Here is a 20,907-nt window from a genome sequence, read left to right on the forward strand (position 1 = left end):
AGTTCAGGATAAATTGATCTGGGAAACATCTATATAGAAGTAAGTGAAGTCACCAATGGCCCTCTGAGGCCCCTCTCTTCTCTAAAATGGGGTTTAATACTTGCAAAACTTAACTCACAGGGCAGTTGTGAGTTTAAAAACCTTAAAGCTAGGTAGTGAGTTGGAAGAATCTGCCTGGGATACTAGCTGATATTCACTTGTCCAGGCACCTCTAGGAAGGCTGGGAGGGGAAGAAACTACTCCCTAGCTGTCTCCAACCATCTCCACCCACCCTGGCACAATCACTAACTCTTCCTTCTGTCCAGACACAGCCTTTCTGTGGAGAATTAAGCCCTACAAGACTGGCCTTGCTCTTAGGGTAGACATTTGCAGATCTGTAGAGCTAGATGCCTCGGATCCCTCTGCCAACAACACCCATGTTAACTCCGTGTATCAGGACTTAATTTGCCTAAGACAAATAACATGGCTGTTATTGGATCTCCCAGGAGGCTCACTGCCCCTGAGTAACAATGTCCTCTTCGATGTATAATGATCCCCAGCCCTTTGAAATTGCTGCAAAGGATAGTACTTTGACCAAAACTCATCACTATCCATCCTAAACCACCACAGGATGGGGAGTCAGGAGACTGACCGGTAAATCATGGGATAAAAGAATTAAGAGTTGAAAGAGATCTTAGAGGCCATCTAGTCAAACTCAATCATTTTACTGGAGCAAACTAAGACCCAGAGGGAGGTTAGGTGCCCACTGTCTCACCTACCAACTATATGTGACCCTGGGTGAGTCCTTTCCCCTAAGCTTCAGATTTCTTACCTCTAAGGCCCATTCTCTAGCTCTTAAATTCTAGGATGAACCAACTGCCACAAGATTAACAGATAATCACGTTCATCATGGACATTAATGAAGCAGAAAGGTGAACCGTGGAAATCATGTGGCTGTTAACTTAGAGGTGTAGTCCACTCCCACCCCCCCACCCCCACCCCCACTTCCTATTTTACAGATGCCTCCCCGAATCCAAATATATCTCATACAACATAGGTAAACATAATTATAGTTGTTTTCAGTTCATTTTTATTGTCCAGAATAGATGAAAATCAGCGGTGATTTTGCTTTTTTTTTTTTTTTTCAAACAACCCAACACACCTGGATGATTTGCACTCAACTGAACTCTTAATGAATCAGCTGTGGTCCAAGGCCCAAGACTCCCACTCGAAAGGCAAGCTAAGACTTCAGTCAAGACCAGGGTCAAGATCGCTGCTCCTGAAATGAAGTCTTCTGACCTACCCCGACACTGGGGAAGGCAGCTATAGACCTTTGTCAGTCTTCTTGACCCCTTTAGAATACAGGAAAGTATACTAAACGAGACCAAAAGAAACGAAACAATACAGTCCTAGTTGTTACACAAGAGGCACTGATCCTGGCTTTATTCACTCAAAGTTACATCCAACATTTGTTACAGCTCTTTCTTCAAATTCCAAATGCTTTAGAATCTCAAACCTGGATTCAAACTGTGGCTTTCAAATTGCAGTCAAGAATTTCAAATAAAAAAATGACTTGCCAGTAAAATTGGAAACTGTTAGTGCAGATACAAAAAAAGTAAAATCCAAATAGAAACTTGTTGAGTTCAAAAATAAGTATAGTCAGCAGCTGTCACCTTGGGCTACCTAGGGTCTAGACACCACGGTCACATGCCAGTCAAACCAACCATCCACCCGCTCTCAGCCAAGTTTCCTTTCCTCTTGGCTCATACTTTAAAATTAAGGGTCACAGTGATTTTAAAATAACATAGCTAAGTTATTCGAGTGCCAACACAGCCTCTATTCACATAGAACACCTGCTCAGTAACTCACTTAGGTGGCTTTCCAAGACCCCGGGTCATGAAAAGTAGAGAAAGTTGGAGTGTGCCCTTCTTCTAAATTAGCTTGTGTCAGGCCGACACCGATGTGGCCAATGAGAACAGGCACACATATGTAATATTTTAACTGTTCCTTTTGGTTCCTAGAGGTAGAATGATCACTTTAAAATCAAATCCACTCAAGGTGGCATGGCACATCATCTTCTACTGCTAGAAACCTGCAATACTAGTTATTGGCTTGCTGGCAACAGTCTCTCTCCTTTGATGGGCATTCTGCTTTCCAAGTATACAACAACGGTTGTTTACAATGGGGCTTTTCAGAACACAGACTACAAGGTAAGGGGAAAAAATGCTTTCTCTTAACACCACCATCCAGACACTGTCCAATACCACATACCATACATCACTTTCACATTGCCCTAGCGTCCCAGGGATGCCATGTTGCGTTTTAGAGTTAAAGTGGTAGCAAAAAGTTCAATATTGCTAAGACAACCCCAAGTTGCAGGGAAGAGAGAGCTCTACGTAGTCGGGGCATTAACCAGCTTATCCTTCCATTTTCCACATGATCGTAGTTAGAGGACACATGCATGAGGTGGAAGTGAGGTAGAAAGTAAACAATTCTCACATCTTAAAAGATAGTTCAAACCAATATGATCATCCCACGAAAATGGGGAATGTCTCGCTAAGCAAATAGCACCTCCTGGATTTCACACTCCTCCCATCCCTGTAATGTGCTTCTTTGCCCATGTGAATCAGTGCTTCTCTCTCTTACTATGTTTGTCACGAGGAGCTGCACCTCCAGAAGTATGTGCTAAAGCTCCAGTCCTCAACACTAGGAATGTACAGTTATTTACTCAGAGTCTGCACATGGTCACAGTAAAATTGTTTTCACTGCATTTGTCAGTTACGGTTTTGTTTTTTGTTTACATATATATTTGTAAAAAGGAAACTGAAGGACAAGCCGGCATGAAAGAGTCACTGTTAGAATAACTTTAATTTATCTTGCATTTTACAGAAGTCTAGGAACGGTTTTTAAAAAGCACCTCCTCCTTTCCCCATCATGTTTCTCTGACAGTTGTTAAAATATTCAATGAGCATGTGAACAGCTTGAGGATCTGCATCTTGCAAGGATTTCACAGACCAACCAACCCAATGCCAAATGAGAACTTGGCAGCTTTTATATCTTGCTTTTAATACAATGGTAAATCCACTCTGATTGTAAACCTGTCCAGCCACATCTCCAAAACACTTTGCAAAATCCAGTGTCGATTAGCAAATTAGTTAGCTTTGGCACGGAGCTGTGCTCTCTTGCCTGTGACGGCCTGGAACCCAGTCTTGATGCTGGCGACGGAGCAGCGAGAATGGCAGGTCTCACACTGTAAGAAATAGAGTCGTGTGTCCTTCTGCAGGATTGTGTCTGGTGACCGACACGTATGGCAGGTGACATACTCCTCTGTGGAAAAGCAACACAGTGTCAACACAGTACTGCTCATAAAAGACTTGTGCTTTAGGCCAACCACAGGTACACTCAGGCAATTTATAAACTACTAACACAGAGCCACAAAACAGCCAAGACTGTTGGTCTGGCACCAGAAAACACAATCTGTCTCTTCTTAAGCTTTGGGCATCTGGGTACCAAAAAAGCTGTTGTTGAAAAAAGGTCAGACTTCTCCAAAAGGTGTAATGGCCAAGTTCCCCAAAGGGAACCTCTCCAGACACCAACTACCATCTGTAAAGAGTTCATACTGTTTCTGGCCAGGTGGAGGGACAATCATTTGACACTCTATCTATTCTGGTAGAAATGACAAGTAAGTCACCATATGCTTTATTATGTAAGTGGGTCTTTAGGCAGATGGTTAAATCTGCCAAGTCATGTTGCCATACTGGAAAAGTTACTTTGTTTCTTTGGCCCTAGGAACCAAGCATTGGCTTTTGATTACTATTAAGGTTAATAGTGATGACAATAATAATGATAGCAGCTAGCATTTTTACATGTGAGGGAACTGAGGCAGATAGAGGTAGAGTGACTTGCCCAGGATCACATATCCAGTAAGGGTATGGGGCAATATTTGAACTCATGTCTTCCTTACTCCAGGCCTGCACTCTATCCACTGCACCGGCCCCACCCCACCGCCATGCAGCCAGTAGGCCAAGTGCAGCAGCAATCCTTTAAACACCTCTGCTTCCCATGGCCCTAGATCTTACATCCATTCCAATTCTATGTTTTATGATGTCATGAGATGCAGTACAACGTCAACCTCTACACTTACTGATATATCTTCTCAAAACGTTTTCTATCTGTTTCTGTTGGAATCTTCCCTTGATTACAAGTTGGTTATTACCGTCTATGGAACCACTATTAAGAGAAAAAAAATCCATTAGGAAAAACATGATAGAGACACCTAAATCACTACACCTAGTGTGTGTGAGAGTTAACTGATGTTCAATAATATGAGGTTTCCTAAGAATATACTGTTTTGTTCATGCTAGGAGGGAGGCAGTTCTGATAGAACAGAGAGAACATCTAGACTAGAAGACCAACGTTTAGGACCCAACATCACCACTTCCTGTGACCTCAGGCAGATTAAACTTTCTAGGTTCTAGTTTCCTCATCAGCAAAATCAGGATGGTAATACTTGTAGTGACTACTTCAGAAGGCCAATGTAGGGAAGAAATGAGCTGTGTATGAAAGCATGTTGTAAACTACAAAGTCAGTCAATCTCATTTCAACCACATAGATTTTTTTTGGTAACAGAGAACTTTACTGGTTTCAAGTTCAAAACAAACAACCTTTGGGGACAGCAGTATATTATTTTATTAAGAGAACAAAAGGAAGGTCTCCACTACATTAGGTTGATCCTCCCTCAAGCTTCAATGGAAAGGCATGAACAGCACTGCATAGGAGAAGGTGTAGACAAGTTGCAGGCTACATCGCCCTTAGTGATCACTTCAAGTATCCACTGATTTATCAAAGAAGACATCATCCCTTCACTGTCCACAAACATTTACTGGGCCTTAATGTTTGTGAGGAATGGTACTAGGCACTACAGAAGGCACAAAGATGTGACACTAGTCACAAGGGGCTCTTTGCCACAGCTTATATCACCTCACACTGTCATACTGCCAATTAATCATTTCCTCGTGATGTTGAAGGAGGCCTCATTCTGAAAGCAACTCCCCATACTTTACAGAGGTGGAAGACTAGGGGTGTGGAAGCCTGCACAGAATTAAGACTTTGTTTTGGTTAGTTCTGATGAACTTTCCCCCCACTTTTTAATGTTTTTGTTAAAAGGGATGGCTCTCTGGGAGGGGAAAGGAAATGTAGGTTGATACTAAAAAGAGAAAGTATTTTTAAAAAATTTTTTAAAATAGTCAATAGCAGCCTCTCCAAAAGTCAGCTTCTATAACGGACTAGAGTTTGCTATTCTATTTTTCCCCCATTCACAGGAGCATAAGACTGACTTGCTTTCCTTGGAGGTTTACGCCTGTTTAAATCCTAGTTGTAACAAACCTCAAAGGTATATTATCCATTATCCATTACTGAATCTTGCTAGCAGTAAGTGGTCCAAAGCTGAGAAATTTATAATTTTTTTGTGGACAGTTGCTATGCTTCAATATGACCTGTGCAATATTTTCTAAGTAACACTATCACCACTTTGGTCCTGCTTTTTTCTCAAGCAGATTAAGCCATGCCTAACTTTTCAGGTAGAAATTTAAAAGTAGCTGAAGTAGGTAGGAGGAAGACCATTAGACCGAGAGGGATGATGCAGATGTAGTTAATTTCTAATGCTAGGCACTCAAGACTTTACTAGGATCATTTTAAACCTTCTATTATAAGCCTAGGCTCTCTTCAAATGAGGTACTTTTTTCAGAGTAGCTAGGTTTCACATTTAATGAAGTCATACTCTTCTTAACGTTTCACAAATCTCTCTGATAATATTTCACCAGTGTTTTCCTAGATTTGTTTCAAGTTTTGTTTTGCTCTTTGGAGGGGGGAAGGAGGGCAACTGGGGTTAAGTGACTTGCCCAAGGTCACACAGTAAGTGTGTCAAGTGTCTGGATTTGAACTCAGGTCCTCCTGACTCCAGGGTCAGTGCTCTACTCACTGTGCCACCTAGTTGCCACTCAAGTTTTTAAAGTCAAGTGAAGCTCTAACTAAAATTTTAAAATCGTCCATAAATCATGAACAAAATATTCATTTACCTTGTACCCAACTCAGCCAATAAAAATGCCAGGAGATGTTTGGGCTGACGATGTAATCTAAAAAGAAAATACATATTCAACATTTACATTCTAAGGAAATTAACTATCCATACTTCTCCCCCCAAATATCCTGACTATAAACAATACACACATTTATATACTTCTTGTTTTAATAGTCTGTGGTCTTATTAATTAGACCTTAATTGTTGTTAGGAAGCAACATCTGCAATTAGTCTAATTTAAAGGTGAAACTTATTAGAAATTTTTAATATGTTCATTTGGTGACTGTAGGTAAAGTCACAAGAGAATACATACAAGAACTCAGATGGGGATGGGGTGGGAGAGGGAAGGCCCGCAGAGGAACAAAAATACTAAAATAACAAAAGAAACATAAAAATAACATTTGTTGACTACTGAGAAAAATGGAGATTAGTCTTTTAGTTCAACATTCATAAAGAAGTATTTGGGCCTAGATGACAAAAGTTAACTTTCTAAGTACCTTTTTTAAACTTCTATGACAGAAAAAAATGCCAGGTTCATGGAACGAAGAGACCAACAGTAAACTGCTGTAAGATACTGTCTAGCTTTCGAATTCTGCTATTACAGTTTATAGAAAGACTGTGTCTTCAGAAAGACATTTTCCAAACCTAGTTAAGCTATGCCAAATTCAAGAGTAGAAGTAAAGATCTGTTTGGCAAGCTATACTCAAATTCAAACTGAGAGGCTTCCCAGGCAGTACTTACAGTTTACAGATATCTGTGAAGTTGACGAAAGAAGTTTTCTTGGTTCCTACTCTAACAACCTGTGGAGGTTTCATGACAAATTTCCTTTTTTCTCCAGCAACCATATCTGGATTCTTTTCCCGCATTATGTTGAATACTCGATTCAGCAACTACAAAAACAACGGCAATTAGTGTACACATTTAATAAGTTGATTTTCTCTAGTCTCAGAGTCCAGAGGTGATATCTAACAGCTTCCAACTGTGTACGAAATACTGGGTGCAGAATGCCACAAGATTCATCTGGGGTCATAAAGTCACCAAAATCTCCTTTTAACTTTCCTAAAGTTAATTTCATTTTCAGCTTTAAAATGTATACATATAAACATATGTCCTTACGTGCTAACAAGGAATGAAAACTCTCCATTAATTCTGCTGTTCCAAGAAATTTCTAACAGACTAAGAATGATCTAGCTCGAAATCCTTACCTGTCAGCACCCCTAACTACCCACCTATCCTACCTCTTTCCAATTAGAAGGGCCCAGGAGACAAAATAAATCCTAGTGGGAACTAGTCTTCAAGTCCTCTCAACAAACTCCCAACATAGACACATCAATGAGTACATGATCTGACTGGACTTAGTATGGTCACATCAGGTTTTCACAAACCACTGGCAATGAAAAAACGCTGGGATTCTAGAGTTCATAATGGGCTTAAAGAGACTTCAGTCAGTGTTGGCAGTGGAAATGCCCAAAGAAGCAGCATTGGGTACTCTGTTTACATAGCTAAGTAACAGATTTTCAGGCTTTTTTTTTTTTTTTTTTTACAAAAAGGCATATTTTACCTCATCATAAGTATAATCTCTTTCTGAGCCTGCCCAAGCAGGGCCAGTTTGATTGCTGAAGGAAATTCCATCATCCTTTTTGCTGTCTTCATCTTCTAAAGCTTGAGATAAAAACAAAATAGATTTCCAAGAGAATTAAAGACTCTTAATATTAATTTCTTTTCCCACTATAATTTCATTCACATGTTAAGGCAACTTAAAGCATATAGGCTACTTGAAATAACTGCCACATACCTGTTTTTTTTTTTAAACACAAACTGAAATGTAACTTGCATTTATACAATGTTTTAAGGTTGAGCACTTGACATACATGAATATATTCAATCCTCAGAACAACCCTTGAGGTAATGTCATTGTACGAAACCTTATATAATAATGGACCAACCAACATCATTAATACACTAAAATCAAATTCCACCATATAATGTTGCTTAGTCCACTTGCAACAAAGTGTTTCTAGAATAAACTACAACCCTTTGGAATGCTGTTCCACCTAATTCCAAGTTCTCCTAAAACTAGTTATGGAGTACATGACTGTGTCCTAAGACAACAGCCGTGAAGCTTAAGGCTCTGTGCATAAAGCAAGAACTGTCTACTAAAAAAAATTTCACATTAAATTGTTTATGAAAAATTAATCTCTTCTTTCAATTTCTTATTTGTACACAGGGTAAATGAGAAGTTAGTTCCTTTCATTTTGACTGAAAGCACAAGAAAGTTAAGTTAAAGACAAGGAGCATGGAGGATCAAAGAGGCTGAGGAGCCTTGCATTATATCATGCATCCAAAGCAAGGCAAATCCTTCCACTCTGAAGCTGGAGCTAAAGATACAAAAGATTTAAGGAAAATTTTCTAATTTATCAGACCATAATGTTCTTCAGTTTACCCAAGAAAAGACTCCAGGTGGTTTAGGTACCAAAAACGCTGTTCCTAAGCAAACTGATGTCCGTTTCTCCTATGTATGTTATAACGTTGTGTGTGCGTGTGCGTGCGTGTGTGTGTGTGTGTATCTGAGTGAGAAAGCGAGAGCGCCCACAAAATGCATGTAAGCTCTCAGAAAAAGGCAAAAAACACTGAAGATTAATACCTTATAAAAATAAATCTTGAAGTACTTCACCTATGGAATACTGGCCACTTAAGAAAGGAGCAACCGAGCATTTAAAATATATACTCAACTATAATAACTGAATGTGAGCGTGTGATAATTGAGCATGAAGAGAAAGCTCTAATAGGATTGTTGGGACGAGGCTGAACTGATTTTTTCATTGTTTGGCCAAGGCCACCATCAGTAATGCAACTTAATAGTGGTAATAAGTTTGTAGAAAAGTATTCATACTGTCTGAGTGCTTAAGAAGTAATAAAATTGTGTTTCTTTACTCTCTAATTTAGAATGACCCTACCATTACTCACACTTAACCTGTAACTCCCAAACCTCACATTAGAGAAGATCAGCAATTTACTCCCCAACCATATCAAGTCAAATCTGTCTTTCCTTCCTGTTCCTTTGCTTTCCTTTGTCCACCTTGGGGTAGAGGGGCTAATGACAGAGAACAGCTTTAAGAGGGATCAACAGGTGGAGGTCAACAGTCCAAGGACCATCACTCTACACAGACAGGCCATGCGTCCTACCTTCATCTTTCTCTAGAATTTCATCCTCATCTGGGAACTTGACATTCTTCTTTTTCTTCTTCTTATTGCCAAGCATGATATCAAGGTCATCTTCTGGTTCTGCTGGTTCTTGTACATCACTTTCAATCTTTAGGTCCTAAAAAAAAAAAAAAAAATCAAGGCATTTACAATATTTAAATAAGAGCCTATTCTAAAAGATTTCGCTAGATCATCTTTTTATCTGGTTTGCATGATTTGAGGGGAAAAGAGAAAATTTCAAAATATAAAGACGTAATTATTACCTCCTCCCAGTTTAACACCAAGTGTTGGCCCAGTTAAAATATCACTTCCTTCCACAAAGCCTTCTAGCCTTCTGCCCAAACTGTCTAGGTAGAAGTATCTCTCCCTTCTCAGAATTCCAACAGCATTTTGTTTGTACTTTTTGCTGAACTTTTAAATTTCACTTTGCGTTAGATATTTGTATATGTCTTGTCTTCCTACTAGATAGTAAAGGACAGGTAAACTAGTAATCTTGATTCATTAAGGAATCCTCCACAGAACCTACTGGCCAAAGTACATACTCATATATTTGCTGAAGACATGAATTTCTGAAAACGGACCATAGTTATTTGTCAAAAACCACTTATTAAATGCCTATGTCCAGTAATCAAATCATGACTTAGGGAACACAAATTAACTTTTCTACCCTCTTCCCATGTCCACTTTTCCTAAATCTTATACTGGAGAGATGTAACAATATATTAGTTGACTTTTCTCACCATCCCTCACCCCCGTAAAAAGAAATTCTTTGTTAGACGAGATGCCTCTCTGGGAGGAGGTAGAGAAAACATACAGAGGGAAATGAAGGTGATGTAAAACAAAAGATATTGACATCGGTATCTATATCTATATGTATGTCTAACATAAAGGTAGGAGACTGGGTAGAAAGGAATGACAAGAAAATTAAATCAATTAAAGACAAGTGAATTAAGGTCAGGAGAATAGAGGCAGTTTATTCTTTTAATGCCTTTTGGAAACATGAAAATAACTCTCTTAAAGTTGTTTTCCCACAAAAAGAAAAGCTTGACACTGAGTACGTAGTTATACACCACTTGATAAACATCATGAAACTGTGACTCCAGACCTGACAATGATGAAACCCTGACGAGACAAAGAAAGATCTAGCCACAACTTCTGCTCACCAGTTTGCCTGGATCACTTTCCAGTCTAGCTGCCTGTTCCTACCAATCCCAGAAGCCTTGTACAGGGTGGCCCTAAAGTCTGGACACACAGGAAATCTCATTAACATCTCATTCACCATTTCACCGAAGACTCTGTGTTGTTCAGTGACTTCTTTTTCTGGGCTGTGCTAAAGGAGGTGTACTCAATGAAAATCACAGATGCAACACACTTGATTGAACACATAACGAGCAAATGTACTTAAATTGACAGCAATGTGGAGTTATTGCATCAAGTTCACGTGAATCTTGCAAAGAGCATCAACCTTTGTATCACAAGTGATGGAAATCATATTGAAGATGTTATTTGTTAATATTCCAATTAAATAAAATGTTGTTGAAAATTTCAATCATTTCATTTCTTGAAAATATGCATTTTTGCCTTTGTGTCCAGACTTTAGGAACACCCTGTAGTAGCCTTCACAACTTTAATTTCAGAGGTGTACTATCTGAAAAGATAAGCATGTCAGTGAAAAAATAAATATATATTAATAGTTGAACATGTCTTGAAACTACTTAATATGGAACAGCAAGGTGGCACAGTGCATACAGCATTGGCCCTAGAGTCAGGAGGAGGACCTGAGTTTAAATCATGCATCCAACACTTACTAGCTCTGTGACCCTGGGTAAGTCACTTAACCCCAACTGCCTTAAAAGAAAATAAAAAAGAAAGAAAATACTTAATACCACGCACCACTCTCAGGATCAAGTTTGGTCATCTCTGATTTATCTGTTCATGGCACTGGCTAAGTATCATAATAAAAACACAGTCCCAGATAAGAACTTGACCTTCAAAGAAGTCACTGCCCATTAATGACAGATTTAGCCAACAGTAGTGTGACCTTTAATTCCTATATTAGTTTTAAGTTTCAAGACCAAAAGACTGATTCATTTGTTCTACTTACTGAAGGTATTAGCTTCCAAACTATAGCCAATCTATGGTGATGTGAAGAAGTGGAGGGCACAGATCAGAGGGAAAGAGAGAGGAGGAATAGGAGAGAGAAGATGAAGAAAGGTTGGTAGTGGTAGAAAGAACTATTTTCAAGGTTCCAGACTTTCTAGGTTAATCCTCCAACATACCAGCCATTTATTTATGTCTCCACAAAAATTCTTCAATGTCTAAAAAAAATTCACCAGTCAAGATCCCTAGACTCTCAATATAAAATCACCTCAGAAGTTCAAATCCATATTAGGTCAGAGATGCAGGATAGGAGCAATAGTAAGGCAGGGGTGGGGAACCTGCGGCCTTCAAGGAACATGTGGTGCTCTAGGTCCTCAAGCACAGCCCTTTGACTGAATCTAAACTTCACAGAACAAATCCCATAAATAAAAGAATTTGTTTTGTAAAACTTAACCTCAGTCAAAAGGCTGCACCCAAGGACCTAGAAGGCTACATGCGGCCTCAAGGCCACAGGTTCCCCACCCTTGGCCTAAGGCCTTAACCCATACACTTTAGGCTAGTTTTTGCTTAAAAGATATTGAAACCAGTCACAAGATTTTGCTCTCTCAGCAGAATAGTCTGGTCATTCATATAACTTCCTGGTGGCCTAAGTACAAAAAGCTAGCGCACGGATGGCCTAAGCAGCAATTCCCCTTAGCCTGACTGACAGACAAGCATGTCCAATGCAAACTATACCTAACTGAATCACTGCTGTATCCAGAGCAGCCTTTCCCTGATATAACTAAATAAACCTGTTTTCATTAACCGTTAAATGGTCAGCAAGCATCTCATTTTGATCCAGTCTTATAACTGAAGTACCTACAACACTGACACTTGTAACAATACCTTCTATTTTTTCCAAACATCTACCCTCAGCAAAACTAGTTTAGTTTGAGGGTGGATATTGATAAGCACGAGTACGCAGCTCTTCCTTACTGTAAGTGTATTTCTCTCTAAGTTTCCCTGCAATAATGAAACAACGACAAACCAGCAGTTCCCAAACTTAGTGAAATAATACCATGAACACAGGCACGAGATACACGGCGCCTAAATGTCCCTAAGCTGAGCAACACTTTTGGGAGTATACAAAAGCCAACGGTTTGTTTTTTTTCAGTGACGGTACAAAGCAAATGTTAGATGTACACTATTTACAAAGAAACAGGAAACTGGAGGGATGTAACATGAGCTGGATATGGCTTCCAAAATCATGTTTCAAGGTTTTATAAGCCGAGATGTTTGCCTCTTCGGATAGAGGCGCTTTCTGGAGAGGGAAAGGGATCATAAAATGACAGTTTAGGGGTCTTTTTGTGGGCTGACAAGTTAATTCAGACAGTTCACTAATCCTGCAAAGTCTAAGGTATTTACAGATCAACCAAGGACTTTTCAATCTGTCTTTACGCAGGGTGGATGGAACTGAGCTAGACCACTTTACAGTTTGTTAGCCCAAGCGCCCTCATCCAAGAATAAATCCTCATCTGCTGTCCGTGACGAGACCACCCAAAATGTTAGCACATGTGACAATTGGATGAAATTTTATTAAGAATATCTGTCATCATAGCTATTCAAATACAGATACATCTTACTTGAAACAGATATTATAAAGAAATGCCTTACCAAAAGTTAACATGCGATTCTACCTATATTCCTTAAACCACAGTACCTTTAAGATGCCTAATTTCACACGTTCTTCATAAACTGACCAAAAGAATAGTGACTGTTAGAAGTCTGACATACAGTTTTCCAATTTTTTCTGTACCTATCAATAGAGGACATGTTCTTTGTGGCAAGGAATATTAGCAACTTGACGTGCAGAGGCCAAATTTTATCTTCAACAACAACAGATAACACGAGATAGGTGAATACTAACCTTTACACCTTCTTCAGCTTCATCAATATCAAATATCTTTTTTGTTTTTTTCTTCTTTTTCTTTTGATTGAAAAAGTTTAAGTCATCCAGGTCATCAGAAGCATCTGAAAAGGACAACCCAGGAATTACAAACAAGTGAATAGGCAACAGTAGGTATTACTATTTATTCAAGCACTGAGTAGACAAAAGTTCCTTTATGAAATCTGGGAATGGCTATGCCAAGGTGCAGTTAGAATAACAGCCAAAAGGTACCACAGTCTGTTCAATCAGGTCAACCAAAAAGGATGGGATAAAAGCTTTACTACTAGTATTATTTCTGCTTCATAGTGAACTGTCTCAGAGAATACCATAGGAAAGAAGAGAAACTCAAGAGGATCTACTCCCTTTTCCAAAACCAACCAACCAACAGGTTTGACCCAACCTTTCTCTAAATCATTTCAGATCTGTCAAGAAGCAAGTGATGATTTCCAATCTGTCTTTCAGGGCTGACTGAATGTCACTCCCACTCAGACTGTAGGTTCCATCCAAACTGGCCTATTTATTGTTCTGAAGTATTTTATCTCCTAGACTCAATCCTTGCAAATGGAATACATGCTCTGTACAAGTACCTTTAGGTATCTATCTTCAAGGACGAGCTCAGCACCAGCTCCTACAAGAGGACCTTTCTAATTCCCAAAATCATTTGTTCTTCCTGTACCCTCTTGGCCCAAATTTATCTTGTATGTATTTTGCATTTACTTATCTGTGTACCTGGGTCATATGTTGCTTCCCACCAGTAAAATATAAATTCCTCAAAAACCTGTACTGCATTATTTTTATCTTTGTATTTTTGGTGCTTTGCACACAGTGGGCATTTGATAAATGCTCAGTGAAGTGAACTGAATTTCCCCATTTTTTTCTGCTCACTACAAGCCACCAGGAGAGGCAAGAGGTTGCCTAGATAATCTACAAACTGAAAAACCAGCCACCCGAGAGTTAACTTTACTTTCCATGTGATGTTTCATCAACTGTATGGTACACCAATTAACTGCAACATTAACAGAATTCCGCTTGAATAAGAACAACACGATAAATCTGGCAAGCGCAAATGAGAACAAACTCTTAATGACTATTTTTGCAGGAACAGCACAGCCAGGCTGAGAGACGCCACGCCAGGACATTCACAAAATCCAAAAATAAGAAGGTATCAACTAGCCTTTCAATTTTGAAGTTTTACAATGATTCTTTTACCTTTCTTTCTACCATCCTCTTCATCAGCTTCTACATCTCTGTCCTCTGTTGGCTCTGGTTCAGTTTCTTTTGTTTCTGAGGGTTGTGTTTCTTCTGTCTGTGCGTCTCCTTCTTCATCCAGCATAAAAGGCTTCTTCTTCTTCTTTTTCTTTTTGCTCATAGTAGGATCGAAAATCATCTGTTTGCAAAAAGAAAAAAATAACACCGGGTTCATTTTATGACTTAAATGCAAAAAGAAACCAAACTTCAGTGATATCAAGTCTTCTTTAATATCTTAAGTACAAGGGAAATTGCAAAAATACATTTGAAATTTGAGATGCACCAAATATGGCACAGTGGAAAGAATCCTGAATTTGAAATTAAAAAGTCCTGAGTTCTAATTTCAGCTCTCACCGAGCTATTTCCTCCTCTTTGGCCCTATCAGTTTTGAAATTTTATTTTTCAAGGTTACTTAACCAAATCCCATCATCTTACATGAGGGTAAAAAAAAAAAAAAGCTAGCTACCAAATAAAGTCCTATTCTGATGCCTCACTGTGGCGTGGAGGTGACCTATTCTCTGATAGGTCCTGACAAAGTAGAACTGCTTAAGTTTCAGACTGGGGTCAACCCACTGTCCCAGATCAGTTTGCTACAGTGGGCAAAGCTCATTGCTACAATGACCACCAACTGATTTGTTTTTGGGGTGGGGGAGGGTGCAGAGGATCAGCAACTCATACCATCAGTTAAGGTGTTGAAGGACTGAAATCTATAGAAAATATACATATCTATGAAGTCAAGGATCATTTGAAATAGGATTAAAGGACAGTTAAAACAGCAGTGATAGGATGATTTCCTTTTATACAATCAACTTTAAAAATTAATCTCTTTTTACATTTGAACTCTGAAGTTTATAGTGTTCTGATCTTTTACAATTAAGGTCAAATTCCATTCCCTCTTTATTTTTTAAGCCTTACTACTACTTTAGTGATATTATGAACTGACCATTTGGTCAAAGTAAGGGGATGGTTTAACAGCCTGCTTCCTTGAAGACTTCCCTTTTGCTATTAGAAACTGAGGGTCTATTTTCCCAAACCAGGAAAAGAATTCCATGGCCTCAAGAGACCTTTTATCTGTCTTTTTAATTTTCAAAAGGTACACACATCCTTGTCCATCTTCAGTCAAGCCTTTTTTAAAGGCCTGGATTTGCATTAAATTCAGTGTATATCCCACCCCACCCCCCCAAAATTCTAAAAACCTTTCAAAGTAAAATTAACTTTAATTTACTTTAATAAAAACAAAACATACAGCACTTGGGTTTGGGTAGGTGATTCATGAGATTAAACAGTGTGGTTACCACTAACTCCAAAGGGTTAGAAATTACTATCCCGATGCTACCCAGCCAGCCGGGAAGCACAGTAGGAGAACTGTGCACAGCTCTAATACCTAGTTACAGGATTTTGTGACATTAACGTGGCAATTAGTACTTTCACATACATTAACTCATTTGAGCTTAAAAACATTTCTGTGAAACAGGTATGGGTGTTACCAGGTATAGACTTGTCCCAAGTTTTATAACTCAGTACTTGGCATTGTTGAGATCCCAAACCCCTTCTGACTCCACTATACCATCCTGCCTTACCACACACTAACTCTAAACTATAACCAACTGAGAACAGTAAGAGAAATCAGTCATGCACACTAAATACTTCTGTGATATTTTCAAGAGATTACTACAGATGAAAGGCTTTCATAATCAACCTAGTTTATCTAGAAACTAACACATAAATGCCCTCACTGTATTTTTCCTGTGGCAAAAGCCACTGCAATGACATTTGGTAAAACCTGAACCAAGATGTGACGCATCACAAGCGGCAAAGCCTAATGATTTTCATACACAAAGAATTTGAAATAGCATGTACTGGAAAAGTTGGTGAAAGATTTTGCAAAAAATTACTTAAAAACAATGGTAAAATATAAACATAATTGGCTATCTCCTGTCTGTTTTCCAAAAAAATACAATAAGACTTGTTATTTTACTTGGTATGAGAAATTCCTTATGCGCATTCTCCCTTGACAAATACATATTGGAGATCTCTCTGCAATTTATAGTCTTACAAGAGTTGCCCAGGTCACTAAAAGGTAGTAGTAAAGGTAGCATAAAACAGATAGAGGTTTTGGTGAGGAAGACCTGCGTTCCAGTCTATACTGGCTATATGACAACAGGCAAGGCAAAACAAGGATTTAAATGTGGAAAACAAGTATTTCTGAATGGCATTCTTCATTCTAATGATAACCATTAGCCAATTTAAAGGGGTAGCAGTAGGTCAAACCCAAGCAAACAAATTGTTCTCATCAGTGTGCTCTTAAGAAACAGTCTTATCTAGGAAAGGGAGAGCAATACACAAGGGGCAAAATTTTCTGGAATGGCTTTTGATAAATATTATTTTATCTCTAAACCACAAAACTCTCTAGAATATTAATAGCCCTTTAATCACTACACAAGGAAGATTAAAGACAAGACAGGAAAAAGGTCCTGATGTTAGGAATCCAAAACTAATCTAATACCCAATTTTACTCACTGGGAAGAAAAGTACTGTTCATTTTAAAGGAAAACAGGGTAGTTGGAGTTTAACAAAAAGGGAACTACATTAGTAAGAAATAATTGAATCATTTGCATATCCCTGCTATGCAACTTTCAGGGATAAATCTAGAGCAATCTTCAGCAAGCTTAGCATATACTTATTGAGCAACAGAATGTAAAAAAACAAAAACAAAAACTTGTTTTAAAGACATTTTTCAAATAGCTGAGATAAAGTGAAAATAACTAATTATTCCTGTAAAGTTCCGGCTCAAATTCAGAAAGCTTTAAATTCACTAAAAGCTTTTCACTCAGTTTCTTAAGCATTAAGAATAGCCACTATATAAAAATGAAAAATGAGGCCCACTACTTTTATTTAAGACTGCTTTATGTTAATTCTGTTTCTATTTAGCTGAAATTTTCCTGAACAGGCAATTCAAAATCTAATTTGCCTATATGGTTTAAGTCTAATATCACTATTAAAAACATGATAACTGACTCAAACAGAAATTCTGTGTCTACTTTTCAAACAAAAGACTTCTCTAAATTTCATTTTACTACATTTATATTTTGTCTTCTTGGAGATAATCTGGATTTGAGAAGCTAACATTTGTTGAATATCAATGTTAATTTCATCCATGTTAAAAAAAAAAGCCCAAACAAACCAATTTTAACTTTATTTGGAAATAAAACAAAATAAAGGTAACACACAAAGGGAAAGTCTTATTCAGTTCAAAGTCCACTACCACATTACCTCCCCCAAAAGACTGTATTTCTAAAAAAACCCAATCTACTCTGTGGTTAAAACACCATAGGCACTGAAGCTATGTTGTGGTTATTTAAGAACTAACACACATAAAGCATGGTACTCATTTAAAGCCTCTTTTTCAAAGTACTTATGTCAGAGATCAACACAGGACAACACCTTTCTTCGGACTGAAGACCTAAAACTAAAGCATTATGGATATCTTGTGAATGGGGGCCAACTATAGAAAGTGCTAGTTAAAAAACCGAATATTCTGCCAAATAAAAGCACACTGGCGACTAACTTCTGCCACCTCTGGCACTTCTGATACATTCAGGCCCCATATGAAATTCTAGGTAAGGCAAGAAAAAGGATCCTAAACAACTATGTACATGTAGTATATAACATACTCCTTAATTAAAACCTTGGTTAAAAAAATGTATTTTAAACAGTTAAGATTTTTCCTTAAAAAGAGCTCCCTGTTGTCTCTCAAATTCCAATCTCTTTAAACCTGGGATCTAAGGTCTTTTATACTTTTCCCCCCTAATTTTACTCCTACTCTCTTCTCGCCTTCCTATTTGGGGAGGAGGGGTAATGGAATTGAACCTGTTAGTACAAGAAATTCTTCCTTCTACCAATGCAAGCCACCACGTGCTCTCTAACTTAAGAGTTTTAGGGAGTGCACGGCACACTGAGAGGTTAGTGACTTGACCAGGGTCACAAAGTCAGTACATTCAAGTAAAGACTTAAAGCCAGGTCCTTCCTTAGTCTGGGGCCAGATGGCCCTCCACCTCAAGCAATGTCCCTGACCTTCCCCTAGCCCCATCCTTTAAGACCCAGGTCACATGAGAAGCCACCTTTGACTCCCCCTCCTCCAGCTGCAGGTGAATTCTCCCTCCTCATAAATCACACAGCACTTTGCCGGTACTTTTTTTAAAATGTCACAATCTCCTCCTTATGGCAATTATTTGGGTGCATGCCTCATTTCTTCTACTAGCCTACTGTCTTGTTGACTTTAACATTCTTGGATTATTAACTGTCTTTAACTACTGTAAAATGAAAAGAAGAAAGAGATGAGAGGAATCCAGAGCTAATCACCAGGAAGCAGTAGCACAATTATCTTGCTGACCCACTCAAAAACACTGCCCTTCACTTTACAGGAAAAAACGTGGTAGTTGTGACAACAGAAGGATCAATAAACATGTAATGAGTAATCTTAAGATTTGCGTATCCTCAAAACCACTGGACTTTTCATTAAAAAAAAGCATTCAATAAACTTTTGCAAAATGTTGAAAACGCAGGTGAAAACAAAGCATAGCACCATCATCGGCAAGTTCTTGTAACTAGATAAGAAATTGCACAGTGCTGTATCAGAAAAATCCACTACTACCCTTTCCATTTCAAATGGAAACCGTCGACAAGTAGAACTTTTTGGTGTCTATCTAGTTCAAAAGCTGAGATTCTCCTCTACCTAAGAATATATTCATAATGCCATTTTTACTTTGACAGCAAAGTAGGTACCTTTTAAAACTATTAAAAGTCCAAGAAGACTGAGCTTTTCATTTTTGCCCAAGTTCTTCCTAAACCCTATCAGATTAAATTCTTCGAGGGCTGGCCATGTATTGTTTTTCATCTACCTTGCCCAGCACCTAGATTAGTGCCTAGCGCTTAGTAGGTGCTTTAAAATGTTTCTTGGGTAAAACAGGTACTTAGTTACATAGTAACAGGCTATGGATAACTCACCTTGATGAAAAGGTGCGAAACCACACTGAGGGAAAAGAAATCTCGAGGTCTGAAGACCCACTTAACTTTGGAGGGGCCATCTGAGAAAGCTTGGGAAGGGAGTGCAGAGGAGTACCCCTGATAACTTTCAGGAGTCCTTCTTCCCAGGGCTGGTCCTCTTTTCTCTGGCATCTCGGCCCTCACACTCCCTCCCACCCGGGCCTCTCTAAAGCACGCACCTCGCCCAGCCCCTCCCAGGGACAGCAGGGGCCAGGCAGGGGCTGGGGAATGGACCGGCCTGAGACCACCCTGGCCAACCCTCCCTTCCGGTCTTCCAGTTTCCCGGGGGCCAGGCCGGGCTTGCCTTCCTGCCCCGCCTCTCCCGAGGCCTTGCTCCCCTCCACGACCCTCTCCTTCACACTCCTCCCCAAGCAGCCCCCGAAGCTACGTGACCCCGGCTGCGACCCCCCGACGTGGGGTGCGGGAGGGAGCGTCCAGGGCTCTGAGGCGAGGAGCAGAAGAGAGAGAGGAGGGAAATCGGGTGGCTCCGATGCCAGGGAGAGTTCCCCCGACCTAGGCCCCGGCCTCCACCCCCGGCTGGCCCCGCGCTCGCTCTCACATGGCGGCCGCGGCTAGGCCGCAAGCCCAGCCTCACCGGCCCCTCATGCCGAGGCGGCCGCTCCCTAGCCTCCCGCCCCGAGATCGGGCCCTCACCTCGTCCCCGGACATGGCTGCCGCTCGGGAGGATTCGGTGCGGACGTAGAGTCGGACTGCCCAGTAGCCGCTTCAGGCCCCGGTCCGGCAGCGCTGCTGAGGACCCTGCCGCTCCCAGCGCCGCACTAGCCTCTTGCATCAGCGAAAGGGGGTGGGAGTTTCCTCTTCGACCTCCCGGCGCCCGAGCTGCGCCTGCGCCGAGCCCGCCCCCTTCTACACGCGCGCGAGAAGCAAGACCCTACCGCCGCTCTGCTTCCGCTTTCTTGCAGAGCGACGCCGCGCCGGCCATGCCGGGAGTTGTAGTTTGGACGAGGGAAAGGCCGTTGGAGAGAGGCGAGGAGGTCGTCTGAATGCGCATGCGTTCTATGGACGCATGGAAGAGTCCAAGTGGTACTCCTAGAAGGGTAGGGACGGAAAGTTCTATGCGGTTGGGGGCAGGGGAGTGTCGAAACGAAAGGGGAAACGTGAATGCATGCAGAGGCTCCCCTGTAGTGCTGGGCTGAGATCTGCCCTTCCTTCAAACTCAGGCTTCCCCTTCGGAAAGTGTACTGACAGCGTTCCCCACCACTAGCCTCTTACACACGTGTTTGTGGGGAAGTTTGAGCCGACGGTGGGCACTGTCACGCGGGGATCCCGGGTTTAGGAGCTGGAAGGAACTTTAGAGGTCACT

The 20,907-nt window shown here is 40.2% G+C and overlaps 1 protein-coding gene across 1 annotated transcript; it reads right to left on the reverse strand.

The window, feature by feature from the left end:
• Positions 1-1,051: 1,051 nt before the first annotated feature.
• Positions 1,052-20,597, reverse strand: EIF2S2 (eukaryotic translation initiation factor 2 subunit beta). The gene is made up of 9 exons (XM_036750370.1): positions 20,238-20,597; positions 14,499-14,676; positions 13,269-13,372; positions 9,245-9,380; positions 7,620-7,720; positions 6,800-6,948; positions 6,057-6,113; positions 4,124-4,209; positions 1,052-3,306 (listed from the first exon to the last, which is right to left on the reverse strand). The coding sequence occupies exons 1-9, from the start codon at positions 20,250-20,252 to the stop codon at positions 3,131-3,133; spliced, it is 1,002 nt and encodes a 333-aa protein (XP_036606265.1). The 5' UTR covers positions 20,253-20,597; the 3' UTR covers positions 1,052-3,130.
• Positions 20,598-20,907: the final 310 nt, after the last annotated feature.

Source organism: Trichosurus vulpecula, chromosome 3 (genome assembly GCF_011100635.1).
Source record: "Trichosurus vulpecula isolate mTriVul1 chromosome 3, mTriVul1.pri, whole genome shotgun sequence".
Lineage (NCBI taxonomy): Eukaryota > Metazoa > Chordata > Mammalia > Diprotodontia > Phalangeridae > Trichosurus > Trichosurus vulpecula.